The sequence below is a fragment of the Mirounga angustirostris genome, unplaced genomic scaffold (genome assembly GCF_029215605.1).
Source record: "Mirounga angustirostris isolate CCGP_5_RB_7025 unplaced genomic scaffold, mMirAng1.0.hap1 SCAF_8, whole genome shotgun sequence".
Lineage (NCBI taxonomy): Eukaryota > Metazoa > Chordata > Mammalia > Carnivora > Phocidae > Mirounga > Mirounga angustirostris.
Genome location: NW_026991716.1, coordinates 26,166,671 through 26,185,569, shown reverse-complemented (window position 1 = coordinate 26,185,569; position 18,899 = coordinate 26,166,671). Strand labels below are relative to the sequence as shown.

Here is an 18,899-nt window from a genome sequence, read left to right as displayed (position 1 = left end):
TCTACTAGCAACTGTTGCGGAGCTTACAGGCCCTGTCAGAAAGAGAGAGCATTGGCACTTTACCTTTGGGCGTGTGGCACCCTGGCGTGTGGCTGAGGGCTGTAATGTCTAAATGAAGTTGACAGATGGTGTCAGTGCGGGCACGGGGGAAGGCAGCTAAGGAGGCTGCCGGCGGCGGCGGCAGCCCCAGCCCCAGCGGCAGCACCACTCGACCCAGGATGAGCCAGGAGGAGGACGAGGAGGAGGACGAAGACCGGGTGGAGGACGGAGATGGGGTGGGGGTAGGTTGAGGGGGGAGGGGGTAGGAGGAGGAGAGGGAGAAGGGGGAGGAGAGCGGAGAGGAGAAGAATGGGTGGGTCTGCTCCGAAGGGGGTGGCTGGTTTCTGGGATGGGAGGCAGGGGTGCTGTAAGGGGCAACGAGAAAGAAGATCTCATAAAGTTATATAGGTGGTCGAGTTTTGCTGGGGATGGGGTTCGTCCTAGCAAAATGTGAGTTAGTCTGTGGTCCCTCCGTTTGAAAGAGGGTGGGTAGGTGAGAGGGAAAGTGGCCGAGAGAGGAATTAAAAGGCCGAGGAGAACCCTGGAGAGAGAGGAGCGAGATAAGAGACGAAGCCTGCCGCCAGGTTGGGAGGGGGGAGGAGTGAGCGCTGAGGCCGAGCGCGCCCTCCCCAAGGCGGCGCGGAGCTTGGAGGGGGCAGGGCGGGGAGGGGTGGAGGGAGGGAGCGAGGGAGGGAGGGAGGGCGGCCGGGGGGAGGGCGCGGGAGGGAGGAAGTCTGAGAGACAGAGCGAGGAGCGCTCCTGAAGAGAGACGTCGGGCTCGTCCCCGGGGTCCCTGCCGTGGTCCCAGCTCGCGGACGCAGCTGCCCCGCACCCGGCCGGGTTGGTTCCACGGGCCCGTAGGCCGTTGCGCAAGACAGGGGCCCGAGGCTCAGGGGAGGGATGCGCCGGGCGTTGCCTCCGGCCCGCCGCCGCCGCCGCCGCCAGAAGCCCCAGCGGAGCTGAGGGAGGCGACGCCGAAGCGCTGGCTCGGAGTGGCCACCGCTGCAGCCCGGGCGGCGGACTAGGGCGCTCGCCGGGCTTCTGGGCCGACCCCGTTCCGGCGCCTCCGCTCCCGGGCCCGCCCCCGCGGCCCGGCCTCGCTCCCGGGTCCCAGATGACCACCGAGGGCGGGCCGCCGCCGCCCCCGCCGCGCCCGCCGCCAGCCCCGCTCCGCCGCGCGTGCAGCCCGGCCCCCGGCGCACTCCAGGCCGCCTTGATGAGCCCGCCGCCCGCCGCCGCCGCCCTGGAGACCACCTCGTCGTCGTCGTCTTCCTCCGCCTCCTGTGCCTCCTCGTCGTCCTCCTCCTCCAACTCGGCCAGCGCCTCCTCGGCCGCCTGCAAGAGCGCGGGCGGCGGCGGCGGCGCGGGCGCCGGGAGCGGGGGCGCCAAGAAGGCGAGCTCGGGGCTGCGGCGGCCGGAGAAGCCACCCTACTCGTACATTGCGCTCATCGTCATGGCCATACAGAGCTCGCCCAGCAAGCGCCTGACGCTCAGCGAGATCTACCAGTTCCTGCAGGCGCGCTTCCCCTTCTTCCGCGGCGCCTACCAGGGCTGGAAGAACTCCGTGCGCCACAACCTCTCGCTCAACGAGTGTTTCATCAAGCTGCCCAAGGGCCTCGGGCGACCCGGCAAGGGTCACTACTGGACCATCGACCCGGCCAGTGAGTTCATGTTCGAGGAGGGCTCGTTCCGCCGCCGGCCGCGCGGCTTCAGGCGGAAATGCCAGGCGCTCAAGCCCATGTACCACCGCGTAGTGAGCGGCTTGGGCTTCGGCGCCTCGCTGCTGCCACAGGGCTTCGACTTCCAGCCGCCCCCATCGGCGCCGCTCGGTTGCCACGGGCAGGGCGGCTACGGCGGCCTTGACATGATGCCCGCGGGCTACGACGCCAGCACCGGCGCCCCGGGCCACGCGCATCCGCACCACCACCATCACCACCACGTCCCGCATATGTCGCCCAACCCGGGCTCCACCTACATGGCCAGTTGCCCCGTGCCCGCCGGGCCTGGGGGTGTCGGCGCGGCTGGGGGCGGCGGCGGAGGGGACTACGGCCCGGACAGCAGCAGCAGCCCAGTGCCCTCGTCCCCAGCCATGGCGAGCGCCATCGAGTGCCACTCTCCCTACACGAGCCCCGCGGCGCACTGGAGCTCGCCCGGCGCCTCGCCTTACCTCAAGCAGCCGCCCTCCCTGACGCCAAGCAGCAACCCCGCGGCCTCGGCAGGCCTGCATTCGAGCATGTCCTCCTACTCGCTGGAGCAGAGCTACCTGCACCAGAACGCCCGCGAGGACCTCTCAGGTAACGCAGTGCGCGCCTCTAGGCTTCCAGGCTCCATGGCTACTGCAACTTCCACAGGGTCGCCGCAGCCTGGGAGTCTGAGGGCACTGGGAGGAGTGGGTGCTGGGGGAAGCGGGAATCTTATTCATGGAGGGGAGAGGATTGAGGTCATACTGCCCTCTCTCATACCCTTAGCCAAGAGCTGGGCCTCCAGAATTTGCACTGCCAGGAGGATGGTGCAAAGTCGCCTGCCTTCCTAGGGTCCCAGGGTGTCCCTATGGACGGCAGGTCTCAAGTCTCAGGCCCGACTTAGCTTAGAGAGAAGGCATGTGGTCTTTGGGGTGCCTGGCGAAGGAGCTGTGTCTGCTTCCCTTTGTGTGTGTGTGTGTGTGTGTTTGCTGTTACTTTCCTCCCAAAGTAAACGTCAGAAAAGATGTTCTGTATGCTGAGGGTGTGGGTGGGGAGGGTTTGCAACTGGGCAAGAGTTGAGAGGAGGGGAAATGAGGGAGGGGCAGAGCAGAAAGCAGAGTGGGGACCCAGGATCTTTCACAGGAGGGAGGTGTCACTAGTGGAGAGGGACACCAGCCTTTTGAGGAGTCCCTTGCCTCCCAACACAGTGGACCTATGTTGAGGACATGAGTCTATCCTAGGCCAGGAGGACCTGAGGCCCATGTTGTGATCCCCTGAGAAATACTTGACTCCTGGACTTCACTTGTGTTGCTGGTGTAAATTTTGATGGTTGAAGATTATGAAAATTTATTGGCTTGCCAAAGGCGATGAAAGGTGGGAGGGGACAGATATGGGTGGAAGAGGGAATTTGAGTATTTAACCAGGTTTATGGGACAGATACATTGTCTCATATTAACCTCTCTGAAGCACCCACAGGCTGCAAATTAAAATCAGGCTAATCTGCCTATCAAATGATGTTCTAGCTTACACTTACATTCCACCCCAATTAGAAAAAGGTTCAGAGGATGATGCACACGTTATATGTTTGTGAATCAGTGTGCAACAAGAGCCGCAGCGGAGGCGGGAAGCCCAGAAATGGGCAAAAGATGTTGGTTCCCTGGACGGTGAAATTTCCCAAATAGGCCTTTTAAATGCGGGTCTCAGAGGTTAACTAAACAAAGACAGTCTCGGCAGGACCACACCGGAGAGGATTTTAGCCTGACTTAACCCACTGAGAGCAGAGTCTTGTTCAATTTTTATGGGAATTTCAACAAGTAACCAATACAGACGACCTTTCCCTCTCATTTTTTTTTTAATCCCCTGGGACTGGCTGTCAATCACCGCTCACCCCAGGCGGTGCCCACTCCCCCACTCTCCTGCCCACGCTCCTCTCCCCGCTCTGCCCGCTGCCCTCCTAGTGTTCCCCATTCCCCTTCTCCAAGCAGGCTCTACTCAATTTGAACCCAGACTTCGAGGTTTTGCAGCTGCCCTGAAACAGTACCGAAAAATTAAAAACAAAAGAACTCGCAAGACAGAAAGAGACTTATGATTGTTCTTTGAGGCCGCCCTCGCCCCCCCTACACCCCCGAGCTCACGCACAAGTCCCAGAAATTCGAGGATCCAGAAACACAACACTTGGAGAACGAAAACGGCGGAGCCGGAGCAGGCCGGCCTCCCGCAGCGGCCTTCCCGGGGAGCCTCGCCCGACCTTTGGGCAGAGCCTGGGAATGCTGGGAAGGTCATGATGGGGGGCGAGGCCCGACCAGGACGCTCTGCCCCTTCTTCCCTCGTCCTCTGGCTCCCATCCCTCTCTTACCCCCTGTCCTAGTTGGCATCCCCCAGGCGGATGAGAGGTGGGGGCTCAGCAGGAGCAGGCTGGGTGCACGCGCGCGGCGGGGCCTGTTTAGGAGTGCGCCGCTGGTGGACCGCGGCCCGCCGAGAGCCTATGGCCCAGCGAGGAGCTGGGAGGCCGAGCAGGCCGAGGCTGTGGTCCGAGAAGGTTCCCCGCAGCATACACGCACGCACACACACAACACACCCCGCGGGCTGCGCGCTCTCACTTGGGATGGGGCGGCCAAGGGCCGCGTGCCCAGGGAGGTCCCGCACCCCTCATTTAGTACAGTGAGCCTTTCAAGAAGGAGCTAGGGCTTTTATCTCTCTCTGGTCACATCAAAGAGCTGACGGCGGCCTTCGGTCGGTCGTAGCTTATGAGCTCTGGCTCTGGGTCCTGCCTGGGCCAGCTATTTTGAGCTCGTAGAACTGGCACTGAGACGTGCTGTAACGTGATGGGCGAAGGCACCTGTGTGCAGAGCAACAAGCACACACCTGGGGCGCGTGGACCTGTTGCTGCCTTCTGAGAGCAATGCGGCGCGCCTTTGGCGACAATAGGTGCTACCGGGCAACAAACTTGGCCCAAGGCAGCGACCGCTCGCAGCCTGGTCGCTCCGTAAGCCCTGGGATGCTGCCAGGCCAAGGCGGTGAGAGCCGGGCGCGAGCGCCGCGGGCGGGCGAGTACGGTTTTCATGCACTCAAAAATCGAATTCGGCCCGGCCCCCAACGTGCAATTTACGGTCCCACGAGGCGCGGGTACCTAGAAAAGACGCAGGCGAAGAGGCCTCACCGAGCCCGGCGCGGAAAGAGACTCGAGCCGGGAGAAGTCCGGGCCCCAGCGCGCTCCGGACGCCGCCGGCCAGTTGCGCCCCGGGGCCGGGAGGCGCCGAGAAAGCAAAAGCAAAAGTCGGCAGCGGGTTGGCGCCCAGCGGTCCGGCTCTGGGCCTCCGCAGAGGAGAGGCCCCGGAGAGGAGTGAGAGCCTTCTCCGCCCTCTGCCATCCCAAAGCTCTCTAAGGGGCTCCCCGCGCTGCCTGACACCTAGATGTGCGGAAGGGTCTGCAGCTGAGCGCTTATCGAAGAGCATTATCTGCTCCCTGGAGGCCGGGCTTTCTAAGGGAAGCCTGAGACTTTCGGAATTTAGAGCGACCAGTACTTTCTTTCCAGGCCCTTTGTCTTGCAAAGGGATTGTTTTCTGTCACCTCTTTTTGGCACAATGAATATCCCTGCTGTGACCTGCTACTCTGACTGGGCCAGTTAGTTGAGAAATAGGCAGAAGGCTCAAAACAAGAAGTGAGGGCGACAGTGGTGTTTCTGGGGCAGGGGACTTGGCCTCTGCAACCGGAGCTCTGGCTGCAAGGGCCGGGAGCCCTGCGCTTAGGGCACCCGACAGAGAGCGTGGGTCAAAGGGTCCCGCGCGGAATCTACCCCTGCGATTGAAGCGTTCCTGAGGCTCCAGGAATAAAAGGGGAACTCAGGCACACTAGAACCCGGTTTAGAGGAGGATCGTGCTCTGTGTGTGCAGGTACATCAAAACAAAACATAGTGATTGCGGAGACCCCCTCCCTGCCCCACGACCCAGTTTGAAACTTTGAGAAATTTCTAGAGGTGGGTTTGCTCTACCAGTTTTATAACAATAGACAAAAGACACTTTCTTACCCTGAGTCAAAATAAGGCATGAGTTAAATTAAAATTTAAAAAGTAATATGCCTCATCATCAGCTGGATGACTGTGTTTCTGAAGAGTTTTTCTTTTCTTCCTTCTTTCAGTGGGACTTCCTCGATACCAGCATCACTCTACCCCGGTGTGTGACAGAAAAGATTTTGTCCTCAACTTTAACGGCATTTCTTCTTTCCATCCCTCTGCAAGCGGACCATATTATCACCATCACCACCACCAGAGTGTCTGCCAGGATATTAAGCCCTGTGTCATGTGAATGGAGGGAGGGAGGCCATGCCAAGGCCGCTCTCTGCTCTCTCTTCTGCAGGGCAGAATGAACTGAGGTGGACTCCCCCACTATGCACAGCTCTAGCCGTAGCATACGAGTCACTTAGCCAGAATCCCCAGGCCAGCGCTGTTCACTGATACGTGTCTACCATTGGTAGAAGGACAACCCCTGGCAAAGTAATGCCCCTAATACGAATATGTGCAGGCCCCCCATAAGGGAGAGAGCCAGCTGAGAACTCAGCTTTTTAGCAGAGATGGTAAAAAGTTACCATATGAAAAACATAAACATGTAACTCTGGGATCTTCATTACCTTCAGTCATCAGGGTCTGAAAAACGCCAGTTGTGTGTGTGTGTTTTTCTTTGTCTATGAAAATTTTTGTGCTTTTCAAAAAGGCAGTGCTAAGCACAAGACTTCAAGAAAGCCTCATCTTGTTGCCTAGCCAAGTAAGAGAGTTCTGTTTCGCCAAACACTAAGTTTGGACACAGGTGCCAAAGAACATTATTAAGAAAGTATTTAGAAACAGTGTGTCTAGTTTAAGAAAGTGGTTTTCAGTATTGTGACAATACAACGTTTTTTTACAAGGTTGTTTTCTACCACCATATTTTAAAGATATTTTTATGATTTTCGTGTATACTCACACTTTGCTTGTATTTTAAAAGGAGGATATATTTGCACTTATGTATACTTTTACAGTTTGCCAAACTATTTTGATGTAAAATTTTTTCAATAAAATATATATAACAAATAGCCGTTTTAGGGATCTGTTTCGTCCACGGGCATCCTGGGGTCACCAGTCTCTCTTCTCCACCAGCTAGCAATGCAACCCTACACTGTTGGGGTTTTTTTCCCCAAGTTGTATAATTGACGTGGTGTGGGGTCTGTGCCTTGAGTAACACAGGCCAGGTTCTGATTGTGGGTCTTCTCAGGAGAGAAAGAGAAGAAGGAACTTTTTCTGTTCTTTCTTTCCTTCACCCTAGCTCCTTCTGGCTAAACAAAAACCAGAAGGTGAAAGGAACTTAAAAGAAAACCAGGCAAGATAATGAAGGCAAGAGTCTGATTTGAGGAAACCAAGTTTTGTGCCCCTTTTGTTCTCTTTCCTGTGGCCAAGGAGAGTTTTGCCTTTTGCTCCTTCCTCTTCCCCACCGGCAGGGAGTGATGGGCAGAGTGGAAAGTCACCACCTAGGGCTGGGCTGAGTGGCTGAGTGGCGGTCAAGGGGTAGGTGTTCAAAGAACAGGACCAGCTTCCCTTTGCAAGTCACAGTTTTGTATGAGTGCTGATCACATTTTGTTGTGGGTGGTGGTCAGATCCTAAAGAGTCCAGAGGGGGATGGCTGTGGAGCGGTAATGGGCAGTCTGTGACCATTCGGATCTTTTAACTTCCTTGGAGGGTAACAGAAGCAGGAACTCGTCCTCAAAAGATGTTCTGTGGCTGTCCCCACCCCCCAATTCAGAGCCTGGCCAACCCTGCTTAGCAGGAGCACTTCAACCCCCACCCATCTCTGCCACCCTTGTCCCCCTTGCTCCTTCCTTCCTTTTAACAAGGGATCCCCTTCAGGGATTCCCTCTGAGCCCCTTTTCCTTGCTTGATATCCCAAGCTTCCCCAATTGCAAATGCTAAAAGCAGGGCTGGTAAAGCTCTGGGTTCAAAAGAGAGAAAATAAGCCAACCAGGCAGCAGGACTGTTTTTTCTTTTTCTTTCTTTCTTTCTTTTTTTTTTTTACTAGCTTTTTTTTTTTTTTTTGACCAGTCCTTCAAAATCATGGGCAGCCTTGGCAACAGTCAATCTGAGCAGGAACAGGAAAGTTCTCAACCCATGATCAAGCTGTGGGTTTTCTTTCCCAACTGAGGGCTGGTATTTTGTTGTTTTTGCTTTTGCTTTTGAAAACTCACCTTTGTTTCTCATTCCCTAAAAGGTCTTCCACCCCCTTCCCTCCCATCAGTTGCCAGGCACTTAATACCACTCAGTAGATACCTCACACAGAAGGTTTTTGTACTCCAAGCAAATTTAAGTCCAAAGACGTCTCATTAGTAAAACATCTTGTTTTCAAAAGTCTTAACCATCTTCCTAATCCTCAGGTTTCCTTTCTATATTTTCCAAAATTAAGCAGTGATTTAAACATGCTTTTTGTGTCTCCATTATCATATTTGCAGTTAAATAGGGCTTTTTTTCCCTTTTATACTGAGCTACACAAGGGCCTGCTATAAATTATGAAGTCAGTTTCAGAGTTTGCTCCGACCACAGTGCTGTGTTTACATTCCTTCCGAGGCAGCCGGCATGGTCGTAATTTATATCCTAAACACTTGAACGTAACTTGTTTATACAGAGAATGACAGGACCTCAAAGACAAAAACGCTGTCTCTCCGGGTGACCGCTTTGGAGAGGCTAGCGCGCCCCCTAGTGGCGCAGGGAGACGCCGGCACGCAGTAATTCATGGTTGGTTGAAGCTGTGTAAGAGCTTGACCCATTTTACGGTGCTTTTCCACATCCGTAGAATGTGGCGATGTTGATCCTATTTACAGAGGTGTAGTAGGTTATGACTATCAGGGGCTCAACCCACGCTTTCTGATTTGGGTTCATTTCACATCTTTCTTTTTTTAAAATGAGCTCTGTGCCCAACGTGGGGCTTGAACTCATGACCCTGAGATCAAGAGTCCCAAGCTCTACCTACTGAGCCAGCTAGGCTGCCCCCATTTCACTTCTTCTAAAGCCAACATCGCATATAAAAACTTCCATCAACATTGTAGACATAGGTACAACGGCAATCTTCACTCTGAATCAGAATCACTTGGAGGGGTTCATAAACAGGCTGCTGGGCCCATCCCCAGGTTTTGACTCTGTCAGGGCTCAAAAGGTTCTATTCCTAATAAATTCGCAGGTTGGTCCAGGGACCACACTTTGAAAACCACAAGTTTAGAAAGGCAGTCTGAATTACAGATATAGGTTCAGATGGGTGGGTGTTGAGGCTAACCCATTGATTAGTTAAGGAAAGCTCTAAAAGGTGTTTGTTTTTTTTTTTTTTTTTTTTTAATAGTTTGTTCACCCAAATACCTCTGTGACTACTTACTGGGAAAATACAACGCCTAATTTTAAGCCCTGCGCCTGAAAATAGAATCTGCCCATTTTTATCCGAAGTGATGAGGCCTCTTGTTTTATTCCAGTAAACTTGGCAAAGACAAGTTAGGTGGGATCACTAAGGTCTATCTGCCTCAGTAGAGCAGTAAGTCTAGGTACTTACACCCAGCAGGATATTGGAATTCTCCAGATGGAAGGAGGTGGTGATTGGAGCAAGCAGGAAAAGAAATCCTTTATTAGTTATAAAATCTTTTAAGGGTGGAACATAGAGAAGGCAAAGAAAGGAAGCTGTGATCTCCACGTATAGAAATAGTGATTCCTAAATATAAATGGGTCAGGCAGAACCATGAGGGGTGAGCAGAGAGAAGAGACAGAGAGAGAGACAGAGAGCTGGAGGGAGAGGGAGGAAATAGGAAGGTGAGAGGGGGGGAGGAGAGAGGGAGGGAGGGAAGGAGACAGGACAGGAGAGAGAGAGAGAGATCTGGAGAGCAGGAGTCTCTGAAAAATAGTTCATGAATCCCCATCCCAAAGCTAGCAAAGCAGGCTTTGAAGCTGGACTCCCATCCTTGGAGGCAACTATTATCTGTCCAAGTCTGCAATGCCAAGACACTGACCGAAGGGCCCTCGTACTTGTTTTACTTGGCTTCCGCCTGGATTCTGGGGAAGTAAGTGAATTCTCTAGTTGTGCACACTCAAGTTTTCTGAGCTGCTGCTGCAACTTCTAGAGAATTTAAAGAGAATAATCTCGAGTTACATTTTAGAAAGTGGAAGTCTGATTTCTGGGAAAAATGTTCAGGTGCACAGTATAGATATGCCACTGTATGATACGAAATGGAATTAGCGCATCCGTCCCAAAGGAAGAACTGTCTGGTGGATTCATATATACCTAATTACTGTGCATCATGGTGATTAATTCAAAACAGGCACCAACTTATTTAGAATGGAAATATATTTTAATATATTTTATCGGAACGGAAATACATTTTACCAAACCTGCCTCTATGAAACACTATCTGAGCAAGGAAAAACACCACAGATGTAGACATTGGGCCAGAGAGGGCCACAGCACATGGGTGTCAAGATCATTTGGGAAAAAATGAAAGTCCTGGAAGTTCTTTCGGAGTTCAGAGTGCCCGAGTGATAAATTATTCAGCTCTCCAGTTCCTGGGGGACATGTCCGTCCCAGTGCCACTTCGTCAGTCCTCTTGACATAAGTGTGTGCAGGAAAGAGAGAGGGGAGGTCTGGGGGCAGCGTGGAGGCCGTGTCCCCAACAACGTTCCCTCCAGAAGGATCACATCCTATTTTTCCTGCTGTCTTACAGATGGAAAGAGAGCCAGGGAGCCTCTGCCAGAGCCAGGCAGTGGCGTGCCCCCCCCCCCCCCGCCCGCGCACTGCACCATGCCAACTTCAAGAACTGACAGAGCACCTCCAGCATCACAGACTGCTTTGAACTAGATTGAGTTGGGCTCCATTGTGTGTGGGGAGAGGAAGACCTCCTCCCTCTCCCTCTCCTGGTCATCACTGGGGCTGCCATTTCATCTCCCACTCCCTGAAAGCAATCCCTCATCTACAGAGAAAATAATTAATCCCTCATCACTGGGGGCTCTGGCTACCATCATTTGGACTTTATTTGGGACCTCCCACTCCCACTTCCTAAGCGTTTCCCCATGGTGCCCCTCCCATGGCCTGGGACGCTGTCTTTGTCACCCTCATTTTGTTTTATTGTAGAGGAGATGGAGGTGAGGCCCAGGAACAGCGTCTGGCAGTGGGCTCATGGGGCAGCTGGTGTGCATCCCCTCCACGGGGAGGCCCTGTCCGTGTGCAGGGCCTCACACTTGGCTCTGTCTCCATGACCTCATGTCATCCAGGCTCCCCTTAATCTGTTCACCTCAGCACTAAGCAGACTGAGGCAACAGTAAATCATGGGGCGGAGGGAGGGGGGAAGTGGATGAGCCACAGGATGGTCTATGCCAATGGCTAGTCTTCAAGATGAAGGCAAGAAACTCCTTAGGAGAGAATTGCTTTACTAGATTGAAATACAAGGTGACTAGGCTAGTACTTGGTTTCTGAATAGGGATTCCAAAGATATCAAATCAGCTAACATGCTCCCACTTTGAGGGTCCACAGTTACTTGAAGAGGCATTTGCACACACTACAGTGGGTCACTGCCCAAGTGCATGGTAGAGGGACACAGGGAGCTTTGAAAACCACCCATGGCCATCCCACTGCCCACCCAGCCAGCTGAGTTGGCTCCTTGGAGGGGGTCGTAGGCCTCAGGGTTCTTAAAAGTTCCCTAAGTGCTTCTACCACTCAGACCAAGACTGAAAACCATGATTGAACATTACCTTGTTTATGTTCTACAGAAATCTTTTGAGGAAGGTGTTATCGACAAGAGCTTGCTGGTTTGCAGATGAGAAGAGGCTACCCCAGCTGTTTAGCTGGTGTCCATGCTAGTTTTTCTGTCAGTAAAGCACATGTCCTACACCTTGGCATATATCATGCCACCTGGACAGCTTTGGCAAATCAGATACCCAACCTTGCCCCACATAGTCACAAAGAATCTCTGGGGGGGACTGAAACATCAGGAGCCTAGAAGCTCCCCAGGTGAAGCCCCAGCCCTATCTTCCTGCATGCTGGGCTGAATGGCAGGTCTATCCTCAGAGTCTTCTTTGTGTTCAGGACAGACCTAAAGGGAAGGAAGATACAGCCCAGCAAGGCCACCAGGTGTAACTTACCAAGGTTCTTTCCCAGGAGAAAAGTTGAGTTGAGGGAAGGCACAGAGTATGAGGACATGGGCATTGGTTGGGGAGGAGACACCAGAAAGGACAAGCAAGAAATGCTGAGGCCCTCACCCCTCTTGCAGGCCTCCTGGGACTGGCCAGTTGGGGCTGTGCAGAATCATAGCATCACTGCAACATGTCACGGTGCTTAGGACATCTGGGTGATAAACCCCGGGACCTGGGTCTCACCTGCCCAGGACTTCCCACAGGGCAGTTGTCAACATTCTAATTGGATGGTAGAGTTAGTAATGATGCAGGGTCCCCAGCCCCAGCCCCAGCAACAGTGTCAAGTAGGAGACACCCTCTCCTGACAGGGGAGGAGGCCAAGTGCATCAGAGCCATTGCTTAAAGAAAAAACACACAGGCAGACATGCACACAAACACAGAGGCACACACACACACCAACACACTCAGACACACAATCTTCTATTCAGTCGTGCTTCAGCTCCAAGTAAGGAAAGGCTGACATTTTATCACACCTACCATCTTTCCAAATCTCTAAATTCACTGCAACTGTGTAATATTCCCCTTCTGAGGTTGTTTTTCTAATGATGGGACTTTCCCCTCCTCTAATTCCAGACATGTAAAGAGCAGCCGGTTTTAAATTAAATGGTCACTTTTGTTTTCAGACCAAGCTGAGCCCCACCCACGCCATAGACAAGACTACTGGCTGGAACCAGGGCATAGTGCAAGATTGTCCAAGATATGCACAGTGCTTCCCAGAGCAGCACCATGACAACGTGTGGCTACTTATGGCATGGAGCTTGGAGTGTGCTTTGGCTGCTTCTCCAAGTGGCGAGGTCCCAGTGGGCTCTGCTTCTGTCAGCCTCTGAACACTGGATGTCCCCTTGCAATGGTAACAGGTGTGGTGGGCAAAAGACCTATCCTCTTCCTTCTGGATCATCCCTCCTTTACAGGCAAGTCCCAAGTCCCTAAAGGAACCAGACAGGTGACCAGCAGGATATCCTCAATCTAGATGTGAATCAACCAATGGATGTTGGAGCCAGGAACACATTAAGGATGATGCACCAGCTTTGCGTCTTCACTAGCGGAGAAAAAGCAAACAAATGTCCGTGAACAGTCCACTCCAAGCTGTAGGGGTGAAACCCTGTCCTTAATCGTGCCCTGAAAATACCTCCTGCAGAGAGTACACACGCTAAAGAAAATGTCTCCCCCCCTTTACTCCCATGAGTCTCTTTCAAGCAGCACATTGAATTCACTGAGCATCGGGAGGTATTGAGAGCAGAGATATGTCAGAGGCAGGCAGAGCTGGCTTTTCTGAAATCTTAGTCCTGCCACTCACTGCATTCCTTCAGTTGGTGGTGCCTCAGTTTCCTAAACTGGCCAACGAGGTTACTGACACCAACCTTAAATATTTAATGGGATGATTAAGGGCTACAAAGTAGTTAGTTCCTGGCACAATGCAGGTGGTCAAGACTGTTCCTCAGTTTTCTACAAACATAGAGGCAGGGCGTTGTAAAGTTGCAAAAAGCCTGATGTCATTTTATGTATAAATCAAGTCCCAACTAAGTCCTAGGCAGAGGGAGGAGAAAGGTTGCTGTTATCAGAGTATGCAGATGAAGGAATTGAGGCACCGCAGAGCTAGAAGTATAATTTTGCTGGGGCTGCCATAACAAAATACCGCAAATTGGGTGATCTAAACAACAGGAGTTTTTTTTTCTTTTGTTTTGCCTTGTTTTTTGTTTTGTTTTTGTTTTCCCTCTGCCTCAGAAGCCAAAAGTCCAAAATCAAGGTGTTGGCAGGGTTGGTTTCTTTTGCAGCCTCTCTCCTTGGCTTGTAGATAGCCATCGCCTCCCTCTGTGTGTCCTCCCATCTTTTCTCTGTGTGTGTCTGTCTCTGTGCCCAAATTTCCCCTTTATATAAGGACACCAGCCATATTGGATTTGCACCCACCCTAATAACCTCACTTTAACTTAATGACCTCTGTAAAGACCCTATCTCCATATAAGCTACTGGGAGTTAGGGCTCTAACATGTCTTTTTGGAGGGAACACAATTCAACCCATAACAATTATAAACCAAGCTCACAGCTGGACAGAATACACTTGATTTATTAAGGTCCCCAACCCAGGGCCTTCTCTACTGTCCAAGACAATTTAGAATAAGCGAGCTCTCTGAAGAATGCCCATGATAGCTGGGCCATTGAAGCAGGGCCTCTTCCCTCCATTTAGCCCCCTTGAGCACTGAGTGACCTGGAAGCTAGACTTTGTTTCTTTCAGCTAGAAAACACTCTAAAGTGGGCATGTAGGAGAGCCTTAGCCCCTGGCTAGTCTACATTCTTTTGGGCAAAGCCTGCAAAGTACTACTCCACAATTCCCTGGGAGGGGCTGGGGTTGTCCCTGAAACTGTATTAGACATGGGCCCTTCAAGGATCACACCTCCCAACAGAGAAAGAAGATGAGCAAAAAGATTTTTTTCTCCCTTTGTGAACTGGGGAAGAGCTATTATTATTAACACAGTATGATGAACACTGAGTGTTAAGAGAAGTAGTTCTGTGGGGTTACTGGATACTCAGGTTCTCTGCTAACTAGCATGCATAATCTATAAATCCTTAAAATAGTCTTATAGCATTTGCATTATTACTAAGCCCATTTCCTAGATGAGCAAACTCATTCACCAGTACACAGCTAGCAACTGGGAGGGCTGAAACCCCAACCGAAATCCATCTGACTGCACACGTCTGAATTGGGTGATTGGGAAAGGATAGGATGGCAGCTACAGTGGGGGAGGCTTTGCTGAAAGATAGGGATGCCTAGCATTCCAGGGTGTCCCACAATGTCTATCCTAGCCATTCATGAGATGTCAGGGCATTTGTCCAGGAAGCTCATAAATCGCACGAGGCACAGCCCACACCATAGTGGACATCTCCCATCCTCAGCCCACATGAAGAAACAGACCCCTGAGGAGGCCAGGCAAAGGCAGCAGGACTTCCAGGACTCCTACCCTTTCCCTTAGGGCCAGGTGAGAACCCACCACATGGAGACAGCCCCCAGAGCTCACACCATTGGCAGAAGTATGGTTCTCTGGGATCCCACACTGAGCAGTCTGATCTGCCCTCAGACCAACTTCCCACCCTGGGGGTATAAGCTGGTTCTGCCCAGAAGAAAGTAGGATTCCCAGTCCTGATGAGAGGTGAGTTGGGAGATGTGTCCCAGTCTGAAAAGGGACTTCAGGGAAGCATGGAGAAGAGGAGAGCCAGCCTTCAATGTCTAGGATGAGCCAGAGTCCTTAGCCAGACTCTGACATAAGGATTCAAAGTCTATTCCCATGGGCTCATTGCCACCAACATCTCCTCCGGCGAAATGGAAGGTCCCCTAAAGGCTTGGGGGACACAAGACCTGCCTTCAGAGGGAGCCCTGGGAGAGGGAGCATAGCCCAGCGCTTGCGGGGATGGCAGTTTCCTGTCCTCCCATCTGCCTTCTGAAGCCCAGATACTCTCTCAAGCTGGCTCTCCTGATGGTTCTTTGTTTCTCAGACCATAGCGGAGGCTGAGTCACTGAGGGATTTTAATTTGGAAAACAAGATTACAAAAGAAAGAAAGAAACCACGATTCTATTAACAATTATGTGCAGAACAAGACCAAAGTTACAACTTTCATTTTTTTTCCCTACAAATTCAGTGCTGACATTAGATGAGGCTTTTCAGAATTTCAAAGCAGGCTCAATTCTCATGGAACAAGAAGTGACTGCAAGAGGAGCAGAAGGTTTGGTTCTATGACTTTTATTTCCTTTAACGTCAAAGCCCAGATGAAAATGTGAAATTTGATTTAACTCTTGGGGGCAGGAGAGAGCAGGAGGAGGCTTTTTAGAAGGAACTGGGGCACAGGGATACTCTCTGCAAAAAAGGCATAGAAAACCTGAAAGCAAGTGTGTGTGGTGGGGGGTGGGGAGAACCTGATAGGCTTGTTCAAACCCTCAAGGCCACCCTGGCTTGTTATTTTGGACCCTGGAGGAAGGGTGGGAGATCGGGACCCTCATCCGACTGTGACTTGAAGACCACCCTGCATTCTTACCTCTGCAGTTTTTAAAAGCAGCCCCTGCATCTCAGGGCAGAAGCTCAGCACGGGGCAAGCTTTGTTGTCCTGTCTTCCTGCCAGTCCTCTTCCGAGCCACGGAGCTGCCTCTGTCACTGCCTTGTTTGATATTTTCAAATCCGGCCTGAGGCAGATGATGGGGCCACAGGAGGAGAATCCTTCAGGGTGTCTTGTTTGGTTTGGAAATATTTAAATGTCTGCTGCATTTCCTCAGAGAGGGGAGAAGTCAGGGCCTGTGGGAGAGCCCTGCACTCTGGCCGCAGCCCTGCAGGGACCCCAGCTCCTCTGCCCCTGACCTGGGACTGAAACCGCGGGGGCCCCCCCTCCCTACGCTCCCACCCTGAGCACCATGAGAAACTCAAGACCATCCAGACATCCCCCACAACCTGTTTACAGTCAAGTGACTCAGCCCGTCACTCTTTTCAAGCCAATGTAGCAATTGTCCATGATTACAGAAATCTTCTCGGCTCCTGGAAAAATCGCCAACACATTATTAACCTCCGCAATGAGACACATGTTTTCCATAGATTTAACTGCTAGTGGCCACCGCAGATGAACAGAGCTTTTTAGAATGAAGAGCGTGTAATTAAGACATAATCTATTCTGCTTTGTAATATATGAAGCAGTAAATGGCTACGAAGATTGATTAAATTCTTCAGCTTCCCTTTGGCACGTAAGCACCCTCAAAGCTGGTGGAACCCCGTGTGCTGTGAAGGCAGGGCTGTCTTTACAGCCTCTGCGGGGTGAACTTCCAGAAACATGCCTGCCTTTTGCGGTTCTGGGAGCACAGTAGTGGTCCATCTGAGATTCATACGAACGCCCATCTCTGAACACAGCTAGATTGACAGAGGAACGTGGGAAAGCAGGATATGATACTGATTAACTGATATGGAGTGGGCTTTGCTCAGTCAAAATATTGATGGAGGCAAGGACTTGTGGTAAAAGGAGATTTGATTGTGTAAACACACAGCTCACCATCAAGGCTCCCTGCATTAGGCGCATTGCCTGCCTCTCAGGGGTAAAAAGCACAGCATGGTTTTTTTCATGTTGTCAGGAGTCTACCGAGGCCTGCCTTTGACAGGTTAAAAAAACTGAACACTTTTTACTTTGTACCACTCCACATGAGGGAAAATCCAATCATTTCATGTGGCTCTGTGCAGGGATTTGACGTGACTTGTGGCTGATTGTCCAGGTAGATGGGTCTGCCCGGCATGGGCAATGTAGAGTCTGCACCAGGGTTCTTGCCAGAGAATCTAACCTTAATCTCTGCTGTTCAAGTCTTATCGAAAGCTCTTTTTTAAGAAATAACATTCATGAGAGATTACCCAAAGATATGCAGTCCATCTGATCTACATTCCATCCTAAGTGCACCAGCCCAGCAGAGAGCTAAGGATTTAGGAAAGAACGTGGGACCCCCATCGAGTTGCCCCTGTGAGTAGCACTTGGGTGTTAGCCTGAAGCCCACAACAGGGGATGTTAGAGCAAATGGTGATTTGATTCGCACTGCTGTATTTACGGGGTGGGTTGTTAAGGACACGTTCTGTTCCTTCTGGGCATCCCGTAACACCCATTTGCTTCTAACCTATGAACTTCCAATCACGTAAGTGATCATATCTCGCTCTTGGCTCTGGTCACAGAAAACTTTCTGAACTCAGCCCCCACCCCCTCACCCCACCATGACTCTAGACCTCTCCTTGGTACGCTTCTTGCATGCTGGCCCTGCATGCCTTCCCTCGCCCCCGACTTCCTCTCTTCTGTTAAATATATCTCTGCAAGCTGCCTCAACCTTTCTTTTTTTCCCTCCTTATCTTGGAATGCTTTTGATTCAATTTTTAGTTTTTTGATTTGTTATTTTATATTTTAAATTTTGCTCTATTTTTTAACGACCACATGCACATTTCAGACGTGCAATAGGGCCACTAGTCTAGAGACAGAAAACTAACCTCCCTCCTTCCACTGCCCTTCCATGGCAGAAGCAGTCTGTTTTCAGTCTCTGTGTGTCTCAGAGTTAGACTACACATATACAAGCATGCATGGGTGAATGAATTTTTTTTTTTTAGCCATGGAAATTTTTTTTTAGGTTTTTTTTTAAATTTTATTTTATTATGTTATGTTAATCACCATACATTACATCATTAGTTTTTTTTTTTAAGATTTTATTTATTTATTTGAGAGAGAATGAGAGACAGAGAGAGCATGACAGGGGGGAGGGTGAGAGGGAGAAGCAGACCCCCCGCTGAGCAGGGAGCCTGATGCGGGACTCGATCCCGGGACTCCAGGATCATGACCTGAGCCGAAGGCAGTCGCTTAACCAACTGAGCCACCCAGGCGCCCACATCATTAGTTTTTGATGTAGTGTTCCATGATTCATTGTTTGCGTATAAAACCCAGTGAATGAATTTAACATCTTCATTATAATTTTGATATGTACTGAAACTAAGCAAAATTTTCTTTAACTTCCCAGTTCGTTATTTCCTTTTTATTGGTTGCATAAGCACTTCAAGATAAGACCTTAGAGGTCTTGCTGAAAAAAGCTGCAAATTTCCTTAAAAACACACACATGTGTGCACACAAATTGCTTTTTTAGTGTGTAGAAATGGGTAAAAAAAAAATTTCTCCCTGAACTGTTACCAAGCAAGATTCAAAATCTAGAAGGAGAGGAGAGGACCATGAAGCCAAGGAATCCCAACGGCCGGTGTAGGCTACTGCAGGTGAAGGCAAATCACAAAAGCAATTCTATCTCAGAAGGCTTAGTGAGGTTTCCAGTCCTGGCAGAGGAAGTACAAGGACCTCTGCAGCCTGGTGTGTCCCCTCGGGCTGCCGGCTCGCATCCTCAGGGACCCACCGAGAACAGTGCAGTGATCTGTCTGTGTAGCTGCCTGAATCCATGTGGTCCAAGGGGAATGCACTATGGGAGGGAAACCTCAAGTCATTCATTTTGGAACTTCAAACAC

The 18,899-nt window shown here is 51.3% G+C and overlaps 1 protein-coding gene across 1 annotated transcript; it reads left to right on the top strand.

Moving 5' to 3' along the window:
• The first annotated feature begins 773 nt into the window (after positions 1 to 773).
• FOXF2 (forkhead box F2) lies at positions 774 to 6,738 on the top strand. The gene is made up of 2 exons (XM_045865960.3): positions 774 to 2,333; positions 5,859 to 6,738. Exons 1-2 carry the CDS (start codon positions 1,154 to 1,156, stop codon positions 6,023 to 6,025), a joined length of 1,347 nt encoding a protein of 448 aa, XP_045721916.1. The 5' UTR covers positions 774 to 1,153; the 3' UTR covers positions 6,026 to 6,738.
• Positions 6,739 to 18,899: the final 12,161 nt, after the last annotated feature.